The sequence below is a fragment of the Ascaphus truei genome, chromosome 17 (genome assembly GCF_040206685.1).
Source record: "Ascaphus truei isolate aAscTru1 chromosome 17, aAscTru1.hap1, whole genome shotgun sequence".
Taxonomy (NCBI): domain Eukaryota; kingdom Metazoa; phylum Chordata; class Amphibia; order Anura; family Ascaphidae; genus Ascaphus; species Ascaphus truei.
In genome coordinates this window covers 34,531,837-34,550,911 of record NC_134499.1, presented here as the reverse complement: position 1 = coordinate 34,550,911, position 19,075 = coordinate 34,531,837, and the positions used below count along the sequence as shown (strand labels likewise).

Genomic DNA, 19,075 nt, shown 5'->3' with positions numbered 1-19,075 from the left:
CGTGTGACGGGGGAGAGTGACGGCCACCGGGAGGGGGGAAGGTGCGGGGCCTGTCCGGGGGGGGGAAGGTGAGCTGCAAGGGGGCCTGAAGCAGTGGTGTGAGTGTGTGAGGCTTCAGGCCCACTTGCAGCTCACCTTCTCCCCTCCCGGTGGCCGTCACTCTCCCCCGTCACCCGGACCGCAGCTCACCTTCCCCCCCCCGGACAGGCCCCGCACCTTCCCCCCTCCCGGTGGCCGTCACTCTCCCCCGTCACACGGACAGGCCCTGCACCTTCCCTGCTGCACGTTTCCTGGTGGCTCACGCTCACAGGTGCAGAGAGGGGGCGCGTGCGCAGCGCTCCCCGGACGGGAGGTGGGAGAGCAGAGAAGGGCCAGGCGCGCGACAATCGGAGGAGCGCGGGAGAGAGGAGCAGTGCTGTGAGTACTGGCAGAGGCCCTGCACCTTCCCTGCTGCACGTTTCCCGGCGGCTTGCGCTCACAGGTGCAGAGAGGGGGCGCGTGCGCAGCGCTCCCCGGATGGGAGGAGGGAGAGCAGAGAAGGGCCAGGCGCGCGACAATCGGAGGAGCGCGGGAGAGAGGAGCGGTGCTGTGAGTCCTGGCAGAGTGCGCATGCGCACGAAACGCGTTGGGCAGTTTGAAGAGAGTGATCGCATCGGAGCAGAGCACTGCAGGAGCGTTTCCAGACATACAAGCAGGAGAAGGGAGTTTCGGCGATTTGTCCCGCCCCCAGTGACGTGTTTCCGGTAACGGAGCGGCAGTCGGCACCAGGAGAAGCAGAGAACAACCAGTGGTCACGCGCATCCGGACGCAGAACTAAGGAAGTGATCGGAGTTTCCCCTGATTGCCACGAGCCCACCAGTAGCTGTTGCCGGATTCCAATCACCATACACCCCTGCTTGTATTCAGTTTACGTCTTGTAAGTAGGATTCCGGTTTTACACACCGGATCCGACATCTGCTCCAGGCATTTTTTAGTTGTTCATTAAATTTACTCTTGTATTATTAGTCAGCCTACTTGTCATTGTTTTATGTTTGTTTTGTCTTGTGTGTCCTATATGTTTGCTTTTAACATTGTTGCACTATGATTTTTTCTTCTTCTCTCCTTTGCTTCACACATGTAAATCCCTGCTGTGGAGCCTGAAGTCAAAGATTGGACTCTCCTCTATTGAACATTGTCGCAATTCTTGGACTCCATATTTGTTCATATATTGGACTCTAAGGCGCTGGTTTGTATTGTTGTTTTTTTGTTCTTGCACTAACTGTGTTTTGGGTTAGTTTTACTTGGCAGCCTTGCCCTATAGTTTATAGGTTAGGGTGTATGATTATACACCTTCTATATTGTGTAATTGTTGTATTATCCTTTATGCATTTTATTTTAGTCTTTTAGCGCTATTCACACCAACCTTTTTTTTTTTTATACCTAAAATAATATAACTGGAAAATGTAAAGAAATTCAAACAAGATATGGCGAGGTACACCTAGTGATGGCCTCTTGGTATGCTGTTCTGGTTTTGTTTTTAAACAATTGGGGGGGTTTGGTTCTAAAAATCTCAAGTGTTTCGTATTTGGTTTTGGAATGTAAGGTTCTGGTAGCTTCTGGTTTTACACACCCAGTTTTAAGGCATAGATTTTAATGTCTGCTTAGTCACTACATAGTTCTAAATTACGTAACGTAGCACACATGTGGAATCCACTATTTTCTACCATTGGACATGGAAGTTAAAGGCTTGGGTTGGTAGCTGAATTTACAGAGTATCTGTAAATAAGCAATGTAGGAATCTGATATTTATATAACTCCCTACAAAACACCCCTGAGATAGTCATATCTGTAGACATAAGGTAGCCATTATCTATCAATCCATAACCTAGTATTGGATGTTTTTTTAATATCTTTTTAAGCAGTGTAAGCTTGCGAGCCACGACAAGGCAGACCCTGTTCACAAGTCCTAACACTACCAGATAAAATACTAATATACCTCTATTAGGATTACAATTCTCATTTACCTCTGTTTGGAGGGAGAAAGACCACAGTGGGTCTATATCCAGCAGAATGAAATGACCTACTAACTTGGGCAGTGGGGAGGGCCGCGGGCTTAAAGCCTGTGAAGGAGGAGCCACTATCCTCCAACAGCTGAGACAGCTGAGAATTCTCTTTTTTCAAGAGAATATATAAGTATTTTACTGTGTATTTATGTCATGTTGGATGTAGCATTGGGCTTTTCTGTCGTCTGTTGTATACATATGCCACGCTCAATAGCACTCCTTTTTGACACTTATATACATATATATTTTGTGGGGGCTCTGGGGTTCCCAAAAAGAGCTTACTGGGGTTCTGTCTTTTTTAGTAGTGCCTGTGAGTCCAGCGGGCGTATGGCAGCTTTGAAAATGACCGAGAAGCATCTGCTGAACATTCTCCAGCTTCCTCAACCAAGTTTAAACACATACCATGCTATTTCCTACAACAATTCCCCAGGGTTCAGAATTTACTTTGTGGGTAACAACAAAAAATACTGTTCACGGTAAATCACCAAGGTTTATAATTTAACGGTTTTTATATTTAGCAATAGTCCTATTTTAATTGTTTGTATTTTCCAAAATAGTGTTTTTAACCCTGGCTGTGCTGAAAAGCGGTGTAATGCGGCAGGCACAAGCTTATTAGGTCCCATGTCAACAAAGATAAGAAATAAAGAGTGACACACTGTGCTCATTTGCATGTCATTACCCAGAATCCCTGGCTTCAGTGGGAGCACTGTTTGCCAAGCGATAATGGGGAAAAGACAGGGTTGCAGACCTGTCTGAGAAATGCAATTGCACCACAAGTGGTACTTTAATTTAATTTACCATAAAAGAAAACAAATACCTATTATTACCTACTAAAACTGAGCTACTAGTGTCCTTGCAAATAATTGTAGCATTAAGATAAAAGCGTAAAAAATACTACGTTTCCTTTGTCATATCAGAAACTATTTGTGTTCAGCCAAATACCTGAAGAAACCCTTTTTTTGAGACGGTAGGCTTCGGGAAACATATTTTGGATGCGAGGGGAAACAGAAACATACCTCATACTTCTTTATATGCTGCAGGCTGTTCCAGCAGCAAAGCTGTTAACGTTAGGTTGCGTGCATGGGACAGTCAAATGGTATGTGATTACTGCTTCAAAAAGCAATAGATCAGTTGGCACACTTGACTTCACCGCCATTGGGCCCCTATCACTACATGATTAAGTTCTTACTAGACTTTATAGTAAGGACAACCTCGCTGATCTGATAACTGCCAAGGACAAGCCAAATACGCAGAGAGTCAATCTATGGCTGCTTAATCCCCAGAAGACAGATTAAGTATATAATTGACCCATATAATCCAAGTATCATCTCTAGTCAAATGTTTTCTATGTCCGGTTTGCCTTGACAAGGGCTCCATAAAGAAGACTATCAGAAACACCGTATAATCAGTATGGTGCATTTCATCAAAGTTAGAGATGGCTTTTTAATCACTGATCTTGGGGACTGGTAGACTTAAGCAGATGAGCTGCCACTAAGCACATCTGTTTTAATCCTTATCTTCTCCTTAGGCTGTGTCTTCAAGAAGTACATGCAGACAAAAAAAAAAACTAAATTAATTTTTGTTTCGTTGTATTATCCACCGCTGGGGTTTCTCTTGATAATTTGATTTCTAAAACAGCCTTAGAAAAAAAAAAAGTAAAAAGTGTATTGGTTCAATCATCCAAAAAGAATAACTGTATCAAGCTCTCGAATGTTGTTGTCAGCTGACATTTAGTCTTGTAACATTTGATGTCCTCCCCCTCCTAATTATTGATATGTTGTGCAATATTTGTGGGCCAAAAGATCTCCTTAGTGTGACCAGTACATAGGTGACGTGTATGGACTTATGCCTTTGTCAATCTTCTCTACTATGTAACAACAGCAGGGTGCTCAACTCCAGTCCTCAAGCCCCCCAACAGGTCATATTTTCAGGATATCCCTGCTTCAGCACAGATGGCCCAATCAGTTCCTGCTTCAGCACAGGTGTCTCAATCAGTCCCTGGTTCAGCACAGGTGGCTCAATCAACGGCTCAGTCTGTGACTGACCCTCTGATTGAGCCACCTGTGCTGAAGCTGGCATATCTTGAAAAACCTGACCTGTTGGGGGGGGGGGGGGGGGGGCGGGGGCTTGAGGTATGGGGTTGAACCCCCTGAACTACTGTATGTTGTAAAACCAAATGTGATTTTCTTCACTTAAAATAAGGAGGTACAGTATATATAAAAATGTCTGCAGAATCTATTAATGTGTATATTGAGCAGTGGATATTCAGAATTGAACTAAGTAAAGATAAAATGGAGATTTGACACATATGTAGCAGACAGCTTTACTCCCTCGCCCCCCCCCCACGTTAACAAGGGGTTAACACACAAAATACTGCATTAAATAAAATGTGTGTTATCTCTTTCACCATTGTTTTCAATAGCACGACTGTTAAATAATGTGCACAGAGCATGACACAGAGTATAACCTGACCGCATTATACACTGACACAGAGTATAACCTGACCGCGCTATACACTGACACAGAGTATAACCTGACCACACCATACACTGACACAGAGTATAACCTGACCGCACTATACACTGACACAGCGTATAACCTGACCGCACTATACACTGACACAGAGTATAACCTGACCGCACTAGACATTGACACAGAGTATAACCTGACAGCACTATACACCAACACAGCGTATAACCTGACCGCACTATACACTGACACAGATTATAACCTGACCGCACAATACACTGACACAGAGTATAACCTGACCGCACTATACACTGACACAGAGTACATGTGGGAGTAGAAGAGGAAGTGACACATGGAGTATAGGGGGTGACAAATGGGTGAGAGTGGATAATAGGGGAAGTAACATAGGGGAACAGTGCATTAAAGAGGGCTGTGGGACACAGCAGGGGCATCGGGTGATATGGGGGAGCAGTGGGTAACATTGGGGAGCAGTGGTTGACATCGGGGGGGAGCAGTGAGTGACATGAGGGAGCAGTGGGTGACATGGAGGAGCAGTGGGTGACATGGGGGAGCAGTGGGTAACACGGGGCGCAGTGGGTAACACGGGGCACAGTGGGTAACATGGGAGAGCAGTGGGTGACATGGGGCACATTGGGTAACATGAGGGAGCAGTGGGTAACATGGGGGAGCAGTGGGTAACATGGGGGAGCAGTGGGTGACATGGGGGAGCAGTGGGTAACATGAGGGAGCAGTGGGTAACATGAGGGAGCAGTGGGTAACATGGGGGAGCAGTGGGTAACATGGGGGAGCAGTGCGTGACACGGGGGAGCAGTGGGTAACATGGGGGAGCAGTGGGTAACATGGGGGAGCAGTGGGTAACATGAGGGAGCAGTGGGTAACATGTGGGAGCACTAGGTAACATGGGGGCGCAGTGGGTAACATGGGGGAGCAGTGGGTAACATGGGGGAGCAGTGGGTGACATGGAGGAGCAGTGGGTAACATGGGGGCGCAGGGGGTAACATGGGGAGCAGTGGGTGACATGGGGGAGCAGTGGGTAACATGGGGAGCAGTGGGTGACATGGGGGAGCAGTGGGTAACATGGAGGAGCAATGTGTGTCATAGTGATGCACTGGGTTACATGGCCAAGTAGTGGGTGACATGGGGGAACAGTGGGTGGTGTGGGTGATGGGCAGTGGGTGACATGGGTGAGGGGCAGTGAGTGACATGAGGGAGCAGTGGGTAACATGGGGGAGCAGCGGGTGACATGGGGGAGCAGCGGGTGACGTGAGGAAGCAGTGGCTTACATATGGGGGGCAGTGGGTAACATGAGGGAGCAGTGGGTAACATGGGGGAGCAGCGGGTAACATGAGGGAGCAGTGGGTAACATGAGGGAGCAGCGGTGACATGGGGGAGCAGTGGCTTACATATGGGGGGCAGTTGGTAACATGGGGAGCAATGGGTGTCATGGCGATGCGCTGGGTTACATGGGCAAGTAGAGGGTGACATGGGGAGCAATGGGTGGCGTGGGTGAGCGTCAGTGGGTGACATAGGGGGGCAGTGGAGGACATAGGGGGGCAGTGGGTGACATAGGGGGGCAGTGGGTGACATGGAGAAGCAGTGTTAACAGTCACTACCTTGTCCTTCGCGATCACCACAGCATCCGCCTCCTTCCTTTCTCATGTAAGGCTCTCCCGCGCCGGCGCTGCTGCCTCTCTATATGCGGCGGCGCGGCACGAGACTGGGTGTGAAAAGCTCCATCTGGCCGCCCACAAATCAGGGGCCGGAGTTTTAGGCAGGAATTTTCAGTTCCTACCCCGGCTACGCCCCCAGTGTAAGACGTTGCAAATATATGGAAAAATAGTGGCAGTGGCATGTTGATAGAAGGTAAAAGGATTTTGCATAGTTACATAGTCGATTAGGTTGAAAAAAGACATATATCCATCAAGTTCAACCTAAGCTAAATTTAGACAACAGATACTTATCCTATATTTGTATTTACAGTATATTGATCCGGAGGAAGGCAAACATAAAAACCCAGTGACACATTATCCAATGATGTCTCATAAGGGGAAAATGAAATTCCTTCTCGACGCTAGATAAAGGGAGTGGTGCCCAAACTTGTACTCCATATTCAAAGTGTGGTCTTATTCATGCTTTATAAAGGGGCATAATTATGTTTATTTCCCTTCCATCCATTGCCCATTTAATGTAAGATAAAATCTTGTTTGCCTTTGCAGCTACTGCACGACTTTGGGCACTATTGCTAAATCTGCTGTCTACAGCACTCCAAAATCCTTCTCCATCAAGGATTCCCCAAATTGTTCCCTATTTAGTTTGTAAGTCGCCTTTTTATTCTTGCATCCCAAATGCATAACCTTACATTTATCTGTATTAAACCTCATCTGCCATTTACCTGCCCAAGTTTCCAGTCTCTCCAAGTCCTTCTGGAGAGAAATTACATCCTGCTCTGATTCTACTACCTTACACAGTTTAGTGTCATCAGCAAAGATGGAGACTTTGCTCTCTATGCCAACCTCAAGGTCATTAATAAACAAGTAATAAAGCAGGGGTCCCAGTCCTGACCTTGAGGTACTCCAACTACAAGTTTAGCCCCACCTGAAAAGGTTACATTTATGACAACCCTCTATTGTCTATCCCTCAACCAGTTTATAATCCAGGTGCAAATATTTTTACCAAATCCAATTTCCTTTATTTTATACACAAACATCTTGAAAAAAGCCTTTTCTATTCTATTGGATAATATCTATTTTCTATTTTATTTCTCCATTATGAATAAAGTAACTTGAGTAATATCAGGTGTGGCATCTACAAGGCAGTGCTATAAATGCTATTATCATTGCGTCCAATACTGAATAGTTCACATCAATTTTTCCAAACAGTGGAGATTCACGAGAATTTCTTGTTTATCAATGAAGTAAAGAGTGCTCATTTGCATATCATTACCCAGAATCCCTGGCTGCAGGGGAAGCACTGTTTGCTAAGCGATAATGGGGAAAGACAGGGTTGCAGACTTGTCTGAGATATGCAAATGCACCAAATGTGGTATTCTATTTACTGTACACTGTACAGTGGAGGGTTTTTGTCACTTTTTTTTAGCCACCCTAACTTTTTTGAATGTCTGCTTATACCCACATACCAGCTTTATGTTGCCTAAGCAGCAACCAGCCTCACACTGATGAGACCCTAAAGGTCAAAACAGTTGTCTGGATACCGCTTCTCAGCCTTTTGGCTAAGCTCAAGTGTAGTGTCTATCCTACCTGTGGCAGGAGTAGGATGGACAGTGGCACACATTTGGTCCACTGGCCTGGTCGAGAGGTGGGATGAACACAAGATTTCTTGGACCCATGCACCCCGGCTGGAGAAGTCACAGAGGTGAGGTTCTTAGTACAGTTCTGTCTGTGTGAGGCTCACTGTGGGCATGGTTATGCCCTTCTGAAGCTACAGATGATACGTGGAACAGTTCCCAGAACTGGACCCTGGATTCTATGGATCTACTTCCCTCATTCCCATCATCCCTGGGCCTTCTGGCTAAGGGGGGGATGACATTTTTCAACCTGCCCGGCCCATCAGTGCTGAGGTGCTCCAGCACAGACATGCAGCACTTGGTATCCTGCTATGGTCGCTGTAGCAGTGCACCCATTTACACATAGCACTTATCTCGTGTGTGTATGCGGAGGAGATGCAGTGAAGCACGGCTAGTCACTGTCTCTCTTCGGAGAGAAAACGACCTTGGGAAGTAGGCTCTGGCTGAAAAACAAAGTCTTGGACTTTCTTGCGGGCCTTCTGGCCGAAGAAATGAAGAGGAGTATGTCCAGAACCCTGATGGAGGACGGCGTCAAGGTACCCTCGGACCTTCCTGGCCATTGGGCTGAAGATCCTTGGGAGCAGTAACAGGACTTGTTCAACTTCGGAAGGACAGTCTCAAGCTAGAGCACCCAAGCCGCTGAAGCTGCTTGAGTTCAGGGGGAGGGATAAAAAAAAATCTGGCTGTGATCGCTTTTCTGCCTTTTGGCTAAGATCAAGTGTAGTGTCTATCCCACCTGTGGCACAGGAGTAGGATGGACAGTGGCACAGATTTGTTCCTCTGACATGGTTGAGAGGTGGGCTGAGCCCAAGATTGGATCCATGCACGCTGGCTGGAGAAGTCAAAGAGGGGGGGTTCTTAGTACAGTACCGTCTGTGTGAGGCTCACTGTGGGCAAGGTTATGCCCTAACACAGTTACAGATAGTACATGGAACAGTTCCCAGCATTGGACCCTTGATTCTACAGATTTACTTCCCTCATTCACGTATTTCCTGGGCCTTCTGGCTAAGGGGGGGGACAAAGTTTTTAACCCACCCGACCCATCAGGGCTGGGGTGCTACGGCATAGACACACAGCACTTGGTGTCCTGCTATGGTCGCTGTAGCAGTGCACCCACTTTACACATAGCACTTACTTTGTGTTTGTGTGGAGGAGATGCAGTTATGCACGGTTAGTCACCATCTATCTTCGGAGAGAAAACGACCTGGGTGAGTAGGCTCCGGCGGAAAACTAAAGTCTTGGACTTTCTTGCGGGCCTTCTGGCCAAAGAAACGAGGAGGAGGACGTCCAGAACCCTGATGGAGGACGGCGTCAAGAAACCCTCAGAACTTCCTGACCATCAGGCTGAAGATCCTTGGGAGCAGTAACAGGACGTGTTCGACTTCGGGAGGATAGACTCAAGCAAGAGTACCCAAGCCAATGAAGCGGCTTAAGTTCACGGAGGAGGGAAGTGTAGTGTTTCTAGGACTGCACTTGAGCCTCTGGCTTGGCCAAGAATGTGGACATAAAAGAGCCTGGGCATTTTATTCTACCACTCCAAGTCTTGTCAGCATGTGGGGGGTCCATATTGTTCCTCCTTCGGGTTGTGATTGTAGTCTCCATCGCTAGAGCACTTGGCACCTGAACGGAATATTTGTGCACCGACTTTTATATTTTTCGCACTGTTCCGACTGAGATGTAGCTGAATATTTTAGTACCAGCCTGACCTTTTGGCCGGGTTGCACTTGAGCACATTTTCATTTTTTTGGAGCACTACTGCACTGCATCCCACAGCGCACTGAAGCACCCGCACCATGGATTTTGTGCGTTGGGTGTGGGATTGTTAGTCACCCACTTTTCTGCAGAGAAGACTAAGACTATGTGCTGGTCTGTGGTCGCCCCTCTCTCTCACGAGAGAAAAGCCCATGTTTGGGTTAGTAAGCCGGCGGGCCAAACACCCTCTGGGACTTGGACCCATCTGTCTGGCCTTCTGGCCGAGAAGGGAACAGAAAGAGGACATCAGTGGTAACATCGGGACTCTCCATTGCCTTCTCGCTGAAGAGATACTGATAAAGACAAAGGATTGGCCTGATTACAGAAAAGGACGGTCACAAGTGCAGCGCACCTAATACCACACGGTGGACATGGGTGCATTTTTTAGGAGTGAGACACCTCACTGTCCGATCTTAATTTTTTTTTTTTTAAAATGAAGCCATCTGTAGATAGGGTTACTGGCTCTGCACTTCATTAACCCAGGCTGTGCTGAAAAGCTTCTGTAATGCGGCAGGCATAAGCTTATAGGGGTCCATGTGCTCATTTGCATGTCATGACCCAGAATCCCTGGCTGCAGTGGAAGCATTGTGATAGCATAAGAGATAATGGGGAAAAGACAGGGTTGCAGACCTGTCTGTGACATACAAATGTACCCAGAAGTGGGATTTCTATTAACTCTGCACTGTACGGTGGAGGGTTTTTTGGCCTTTTTTTTTTTTTTACCCACCATAACTTATTTAATGTTTATCAATGAATCAAGATGATGAGTTCAGAATTTATACATAAAGTTTCTGTACACGTACAGAAAGTATCCCAAACAACTTCTCTAACAATATTTATATTACCACTGCAATGCAGTACCCCTAAATTGCAGAGTAATGCATTGCAGTGTCCTTATGTTAACACAGTTAATGTTGGAGATTAGCCACAGGATTTCTTCTGTCAGCTTTTTGTTTTCAGTACCAGGGAAACTTCTCGATGACATTTTTTTTTTCCCATATAAAAAAAAACAAAAAAACAGCAAAGTTATAACAAGGTAAAGCAGTACAGTAAATACGCCATTAAATACAGAGAGAAAAAGGAGATTAAATGCAGAACAAAAAACAATATCAGAATAATCTTCTGAAAGCATCAATAACCACCACACACCACACAGATTGTGAATAGTGCAGTAAAAAAAAAAAGACAGGAAGATGATGCAAAAATAAATTGTGATTTTGAGAAAAGGAGATGGACGAAATTAACATTTTAGATGATAAAAAAAAAATTACCTCAAATATTCTCAGGTACATGACAGAACTATTATCATCCAGCCTTTTCTAAAAGTGGAAAAACAAGAGGGGTAAATAAAAGGGAAATGTAAAAGTGAACTGTGGGAAGAATCTCAAGGAAATAAAGTTCCACAAAAGATGAGGTTCACACACAATTCTTCCCACAGGACGGGGAGGAGGCAGAACAGGTCCAATATTGGGGAATGAAACATGTGAAATAGTGCTTTTGTAAACATTTTATAATCTAGGTCAGGGGTGGGCAACTCCGGTCCTCAAGGGCCACAAACAGGTCAGGTTTACAGGCTATCCCTGCTTCAGCACAGGTGCCTCAATCAGTCCCTGCTTCAGCACAGGGGGCTCAATCAATCACTGCTTCAGCACAGGGGCCTCAATCAGTGGCTTAGTCAAAGACTGAGCCACTGATTGCGCCCCCTGCGCTGAAGCAGGGATAGCCTGAAAACCTGACCTGCTGATGGCCCTTGAGGAGTGGAGTTGGCCACTCCTGATGAAGGTGCACCATTAAATTCATATTCTTAGCAGTCTGCTTGCAGCAATTTGGACTTTAACATAACAATCTGTATATTGCAGGTTCTGTGCTATCAGATTCAATTTAGGTGCATGTGGATTTCATTACATTAGATATGCATCTGTGCTACAATTATTTAAATCTAAATAGAAGTAAACTGAATGTGGTAATAAAGATTGTGTCTCTGCTTTTGTTCAATATATGTTGAATGCAAAGATCACTACACTATACTTTCTGGGATTCATTGAACCATTAACATTTTCCTGTTTTGCGATGACATTGTTGAACACATTGTGTGTTTGTAGTAGCTAGTACAATTGGTGAACTAGATAACGCTTCAATATTAGTACTTAAAGAAACGTGATTATATTTCATAACGAAATGTCATCCGGATTTAAGCACATTAGTAGTTCAGTGAAATTATGTGTTGGTCAAAAACAAAAAGTATTGAGATTATGTTTTTTTCTGTAATAACTTGTTCCAAGTACTATTATACCTACATTATATCAATCAACCCAAATGGGCATCAAAATGATGTTTCTGCTGTTTTCTTTAAACCACCGAATCGTAAGCAACGTTGTGTCATTTCCCAAGAACATTAGATATTTACCTAGGTACAATAGTGACTTTTAGAACAAATTAGTTTCAGATGAAAAATATAGATGACACGAGGAAATACAGAACAAACACTGTCGTACGGAAATATAAGGAACAGGACTCAGAAAAGGCAACATAGGCATCGAAAAGAACAAACCGCAGACGTTTTGGAGAAGTACTGGTGGAGGAAAAGGTTTTACCAATTTGCAGAACGACTGCATTTTCTGGTGGGTTGTCTCTGGTTTCAATGCCTACTGGATGGGTGACTTTATTTTTCTCAGCAGTAGGCTTTACGTTTCAGAGGAGTATGCATGCATAGAACGACAAGGAGCTATCAGTGGCTTTATGCATGATTGAGGCATTCTCAGTGGATGTGGGTCATGCTAGTAGATGTACACAGGAAGATTATTTGACTCTAATTCATGCCACTTGATATAATGTGATAAAACATTTGACATGAGAGATAAGTTCCATTTTAATCTGCAGGATATCAGTGAGAGAAAGAGTGAGAAATTATAAAGCGAGAAAAAAAGGTTTCTTCGGAGAAAGGCAATGCGGGGAGGGGGAAAAAAAAAGATAAAAGTATAGAATGTTCGGTTGGAAACCGACGCTCTCAGCACACCGTGGACGCAAATGAGAAAAGAAGCCAAGCAATGGATGGTTCTGAGCACAGGTATATCAAAGGCAGGATTTGCACACGACATCACTTCAAGTGTGACAGAGGAGAAGGCAAGATGTGTCACGGTTACAGAAAGACATGCCACACAGAAGACCTACTAGAGTTAAGAACGGAAATGTTAAATGTTTGTCAACGTCGGGGCGTACGCCGTACATTTTTACAGACAGAAATATGTTTCACACAATGAAGGCAACGGGAACATACAGACAGAGAGTTAACTTGGTTTAAGCAGCAGCTCATGTTCATCTAGAACCCTGTTCAAATGCGCATGCTGCAAAAAAAATAAAAATAAAAGGAAAAATAAATAAAAGCCGACTACGTCAAAGCGGGTTATTCTGCTTATTAACTCCCACCTATATCTGCCTGCTGCACGCTAACGACCCAGGAATTGTAAAAGAATCCTTTATATTTAGGGTGCTCCAGTCCTCAAGCCCCTCAAGCCGGTCAGGTTTTCAGGATATCCATGCTTCAGCGCAGGTGGCTCAATCAGCACCTGCTTCGGCACACCTGTGCTGAAGCGCGGATATCCTTAAAACCTGACCTGCTGGGGGGCTTGACGACTGGAGTTGTGCCCCCCTGCCTTATACAGCGCAGCATGTTCATTTCCCGTGAGGATGAAGAAGAACTTGTTTTGCTGCTTAGTCCTTTTTTTGCGACAATGCTGTCTGTTACCTTGAGTCAGTATCACTGTATTACATTAAACATATCTAAAAATGTCTACATATTTTGTTACAGTACATTTTAAAACTGTCTAACTAATAGGCATTTTAGCCCACCTTCCTATTTTGTTTATTTCCAGGGAAATATGTTGAAATATATGATTGAAAAAGAATGTCATTAAACAAATATATTTATTTTAAAAACAGCAATGAATTCAACTATATTTAATTTATCCTGAAAGGCCTAATTTTAATTAACCCTCACTTGTAAAGTCTTTGAAAATCTATAATTAAAGTCTTTGAAAAACTTTAATATCCATTTGCTTAAAACAGAAAAACTACTGAGAAAACATTTTTTTTTTTTTAACTTTTACACTCTCCTGTAACTTTTATCTTATTACAAACTTGTTTCTCTTCCTAATTCTGTTAAGTGCTAGTCTTTTTATCTGTTCTATTTTTTTATTTTTTTTTATTGAGGTGCATGCATTTTTTTTCTGCACAGGTTAAGTAAAGATTAGATTTGACCTTTTATGTGGAGGTCACAGCTTTACAAACGAAAAGACTATTAAGGGAAATAACCACAATGCAGGTTAGAGGAAAAATGTATATTAGAATTGAAAAACAGACGTCTTTCGTTTTACAGGGAAGTTAAAATAAATGTTAAAATGGGTTTTTTTTAAATGCTGACGCTGCTGCTTTCAAAATTATATTTGTTTACACTGGACCATTCTATGATTAGTATCACACATAGACCAAGACACAGTACACCAGAGTACAGATTTAAAGCGGAAAAGATAGCAGATAAGAGTCTTAGAGGGAAGGGGTAGGTTGTTATAAAGATCACTTTTCTCAAAATGTGACTTATCCCCTTGTCGTTTATTTTGTCACATTTTGGAGAGTCTCCCCCTTGCTGTCCAAGGAGGAGAAGGCATTTACTTACATCAAATAACCTTTCTATATATATCTCCTCATTGACCTTATCACGCAGGACATCCTGAGAGTGGCGTACAAATGTCACATAGGCGTCGGCAAGGTCCATTCCCGGCTTCTGTGGGGTAAAAACAAAATAAAAGAGGAACTGGTTAGATTCATTTTCCTTGTCCACAGTATAATGATATTCCATTTTACGACATATATTTTTGTTTTACCTGTCTTTAACCAATTCAGTGTAACACACCAAAAAGATGTAAGTGTCCTGTTTACTAAGCAGTGCTAAGTCCTAAAGCACCAGTCTGTCTATGGCCCATTCAAGGTGTCTTATGGCTTAGTACCACTTAGTAAATATGATCCTAAATACACAAGTGTAGGTACAGTATAGCCAACATAATTCTTCTGAAAGATGGCAAGCGGGATCTTGAAGGTTATATTTTGGTCCTGAAACAGTTGAAACATGTTTCTGTGAAAAGGAATACTTCCTGTGTGTTCTTTCGAAAATTATTATCGCTACTCGTTCTTTCTGAATCATTTATTTGGGGAGGTTTAGTATATTCTGGGAAAAATGGCAAAATTTTTGGCAAACAGTAAACAACACAATTTTGGGTGTCCCTAATAAGGGGATATATTCGTACTTCTTGTTAGTACTAACCACAGAAATATGAACTATCAGAGAGACTGTTTGTATATGTAGAAAGGGAAATATAACAATGGGAGTTCTCATTAATTGCTATTTGAGATGATTGTTTTAAGATTCATCAATGTGCCTCCAGAGAAAGTTTTGGGAAACACAGAAAACCGAAGAACTGTTAAAATGTCGGTTCTCCTTCGAAATCGTATTGTGATCACATCTCAAAAAGGCAGAAAAATAATTTGAATACACTGCAGAAGGCTTTTGACCTAGTTCTAGAGAAATATGTAACAAAAAGATTGGTGTATCCACTCAAATGTAATCCGCCTTCTCCATAACCAACACCCAGTCAGCTGAATACCTGTTCCGCTGGTTAAAAAACCCTTTACAAAAATAGATAGAGCCATTTTACAACCTATTTTAATTGGGTGTATCCTCATGTTGGTTGGGGAGTGGTACAGGTACTGTATTAAGGAGTGGTTACCTGACACACATACTATATTATTATATTTTATCAAGCCATATATTTTGTTAGTGTTAAAAATCCTGAACAACTTTATCTCATCTTCAGCTCCTCGGACTTAGGATATGTGTTATTATAAAATACTGGATCAATACGTTTCTTGCATGTTGGCACAGATAAAGCGTTTTTGTTTTTTGTTTTTTTTAAAGCGGCTTGAAACTGCTCTTGAATGAGTAATATGCAACATTAACTCTACTGGTGATTCATTTTAGCAAAAACAGAATACCTACTGTGTAGACATGTTTTTATTGCCCATAAAGGCATTGTGCACACATTGTTTTAAATCAAAAATACTGTTACCAGTAAACAGCCTACAAAAGTGAGATGCGTAATATTTATTACACACACATAGTATATGTTTAGGATTGAATTTCTCGAGTACTGTTGTTGGAAACAAACGGTTATGTTATGGACATGTTTAAGACAGACAGTGGTTACTTTAATTTAGTTTTTTGTTTTTTTACATATCAATAACCCCTTTAATGTTGGAGAGTACTTCAAAGCACGGCACAAAGCAATACATTGCAAGTCTCTCCAGCTGTCAGGGACTGTAAACTAGCTGGTAACTCTGAGTCAGTAAAGGCAACATGAGCTGGAAAAAGAAGCTGTTTCTGTTGGGCAAATCTCGTTTAAAAAGAATCCCAACATTGTTGATTATTCATGAATGCTGTAATATGGTAAATACCCATTAGGTCTTGTTTTATAATATGTTTGCAAATAACCATTAAGTCTTGCTTTCATTACTGTGTTTTACCTTTGATCTCAAACCATCATTTCTTTGTAAAAAAAAATGTGTTTGTCAGGCCCTGTAAATTGACGTTAGTTAACACTCCTGTGTAATTTCCATGGTGAAAATGAGAGGCATTTGCAAAGCAGTAGGACAGTAATTTTACAAACAATTATCTAGCAAAGGGGGGCAATACGTGGCACTATGAACGTGGCAACATTTCCTAACACTTGCTGAAACAATGACAAGGTATTAATTTGAAAAACAAATGAGAATAATCTAGAAGTGGTCATAGGCTAGTGTTACAAATCCATACACCATTTCCAATACACTCTCTGTGCCAGTTTCTCTGCAATCGTTGAAGTCCTGTACTACCAAACAGTCACGGTGAAAAATGTAACTTAAATAAGCGTTACTGCTCAAATGGCAAGAATTGTTCCTACAGTATGTCCTCAGAGCCCCAAAAGAAGAAGAAACCCTTTTTTTTTGTAGGCATTCATTGAAATCACAGGCATCCATGTAATAAATTGGTTTCTTTTTTGTCTTTAATGTAAATGACGCACTTTTCCGAGCTGTTCTTATACTTCGTTTGAAATAGCCAAGTTTACTTTGAGCCTATTGAAATATGTCTGTCCGTTCCAAAGGCCTACCGAATGCTGCAGTATGCAAAAAAATATTAGCAACAGTGCCGGAGGATGTGAGATTTTCTTTATATTTTGAAAGGCTTAGTATCATTAATAATCTTCAAATCTGTACAAGACAATGGATTCGCCCCTAGTGCTGGGGGAGGGGGACCTTTCACCCCACTGAAGGGTTAGATATAAATAATACTGCATACGAGCAGTGCTAAGGAGTTGCAATATGGGGGCAGGATGGTCCCATCCACAGTTCTAGGACTGCAGAGCGATGTGTAAATAAACCTTTATGTGCTTTGCAGATCATACTCTATAATCATTCCCACTTGGCTTCCTTTTCAGTCAAAGGCTTGTAATATCCCCTGTTATGCTATACGCTTACAGAAGAAGAAAAAAAAAAAAGAGGTAAAAAAGCATTTCACAGTGATAATTATTTTGGAACAAACAACAATAATGGAGAGCTCTTTTTAATGGATATTCTTTCTTCCGTTTTCTTGGGTTCTCAGTATTTCTAAAATTTCAAAACGACTTCTGCAAAACAATGGCTGGCTTAATTATAGCGTCTTATATCACACTCGTTAATCAGTGCCACTCATGGAACCTGCTCTTGTAACTCAATATAGGTAACTCTTTGGTTCTGTCTGCGGTAATTCCTCCTTCATTAACTCCTTAAAGACTGACAGCCACATGTATGGCCTATTTTTATATGATCATGGACTAAGACTCGGCTGTGGTGATCCATTAAGCAAATGGTATCAAAATGATTTTCAGACTGAAATTAAATATAAAAGAACTGGATTAATTAACTTGAAAAACAATTGGAATATAACGACAAATAAAAAAGGGATTTCTAGTTAAAAAAAAGAAAGTATATGAGATCAAGAAGAGTAAAGGGCAAAACAGGTTACATAAAAAGGTCCCGTTAGTTAGGAAATCTAATTTATAAACAAGAAGACACAATGTACAACTAGAAAAGCCTCGGTTAAAGTTCAATCAAATCAGTAGTAAGTTGTTTGAATGCAACAGAGCATCTTAGTAAACAAGCAGGTGTACTCAACTTTCAAAAAGGGTATTAAACAGGTACACAAATAAGTTAGGGTGAGTATAAAAGGGACAAAACCCTCCATTATTAAGAAGGTTAAAAAAAAGGGGAAAAGAGGGATTGGAGATACAGAATCGTACAGTAGTACTGCTCCATGCCACCCAATACAGTACATTCACACTTCAACTACTGACTATAATAGGGTAACAACTGGTAACAAGAAATGCCTTTCTCCCCCACGGTAAAATACAAAAAAAATATACCGACAAAAACCAGTGTGTGTAAATGAAATAAAGGCAGAAATATACATCCAAAGTCATAGGATATTGGGGGTCAAATGAAAATTCCCAAACGCAAAATAATGCTTTAGAAAGTTGTAGGAGGCTCAGGAAATAACTCCTCCTGTTGCTTGCAGTTTTCCCCCCTTCCTTTTACTCAAATAACATACAGGGCACTTTTTTTGGTAATGTATTAAAATAATAATTCATTGTCGCTCCCCGTGGCTTTGAAAGCAATAAGGTCAGATGTTCAGCTGCCACTGTTTTCACGTTCGTAAAACCCCATCTAATGATTGCTGATCCACAGTATGTGCTGGTCACAAAATGAATTGGTGAACGTATTAACATGCATCAAAAAAAGTGTTACTTTTTTCCTCTTGTGCATACAAAACCAACAGTTTTGTTTTTTTCCGGGTTCACTGGTTCCTTGAAGATGATTTTAATGATTTATATTAATTACAATTTTGTTAAAACATTATTGGGGGAATATTGGATACGAATTTGCAGTCACCAATTAATCTATCTGTTCATTGAGACATTTTCTACTTATTCTGCTTATGAAACCATATACTGTAAACCGTTCTTATTATTATTATTCCAGGTATTTTAAAGGTATCTGGTACAAACAATGATGCCTTTATATGTTGTACTGCTAAAGGTTGCCTAACAAATAGGACAATGTGAAAATGCTGATATTCATATGGACACATGCAGTTACTGAGTTGCACTTTAATTTTGGACGAACAATAGATCACTACAAAATTGTATTCTAATAACCTGTAAAGGATATTGCCTCGCAGAGAGTTTGCACGTAGCGTATTCAGGGTACAAAGGGTTTAACAGAATATTTAGATAAGTAGTGTAAAGTATCATTTTTAATCACTGAAGGTAGAATTCATTTCTGAATCTACCACCGACAGACTGTTTAAATAATGAACACACTTGAAGTGCTGTGCATTTATGAAAGCTAACCAGGACATCCAAAT

The 19,075-nt window shown here is 42.2% G+C and overlaps 1 protein-coding gene across 36 annotated transcripts in view; it reads right to left on the bottom strand.

Moving 5' to 3' along the window:
• Positions 1–19,075, bottom strand: part of CADPS (calcium dependent secretion activator) — a 312,099-nt gene that overhangs the window by 28,681 nt on the left and 264,343 nt on the right. For 18 of the 36 annotated variants that reach the window (XM_075574755.1, XM_075574756.1, XM_075574766.1 and 15 more), the window contains one exon: positions 14,261–14,368. In XM_075574755.1, coding sequence (XP_075430870.1) covers positions 14,261–14,368 — 108 coding nt within the window. Of the gene's footprint in view, positions 1–10,859; positions 10,908–14,260; positions 14,369–19,075 lie in introns of all 36 variants that reach the window. The other 18 variants (XM_075574751.1, XM_075574739.1, XM_075574737.1 and 15 more) reach the window with 3 other exon arrangements.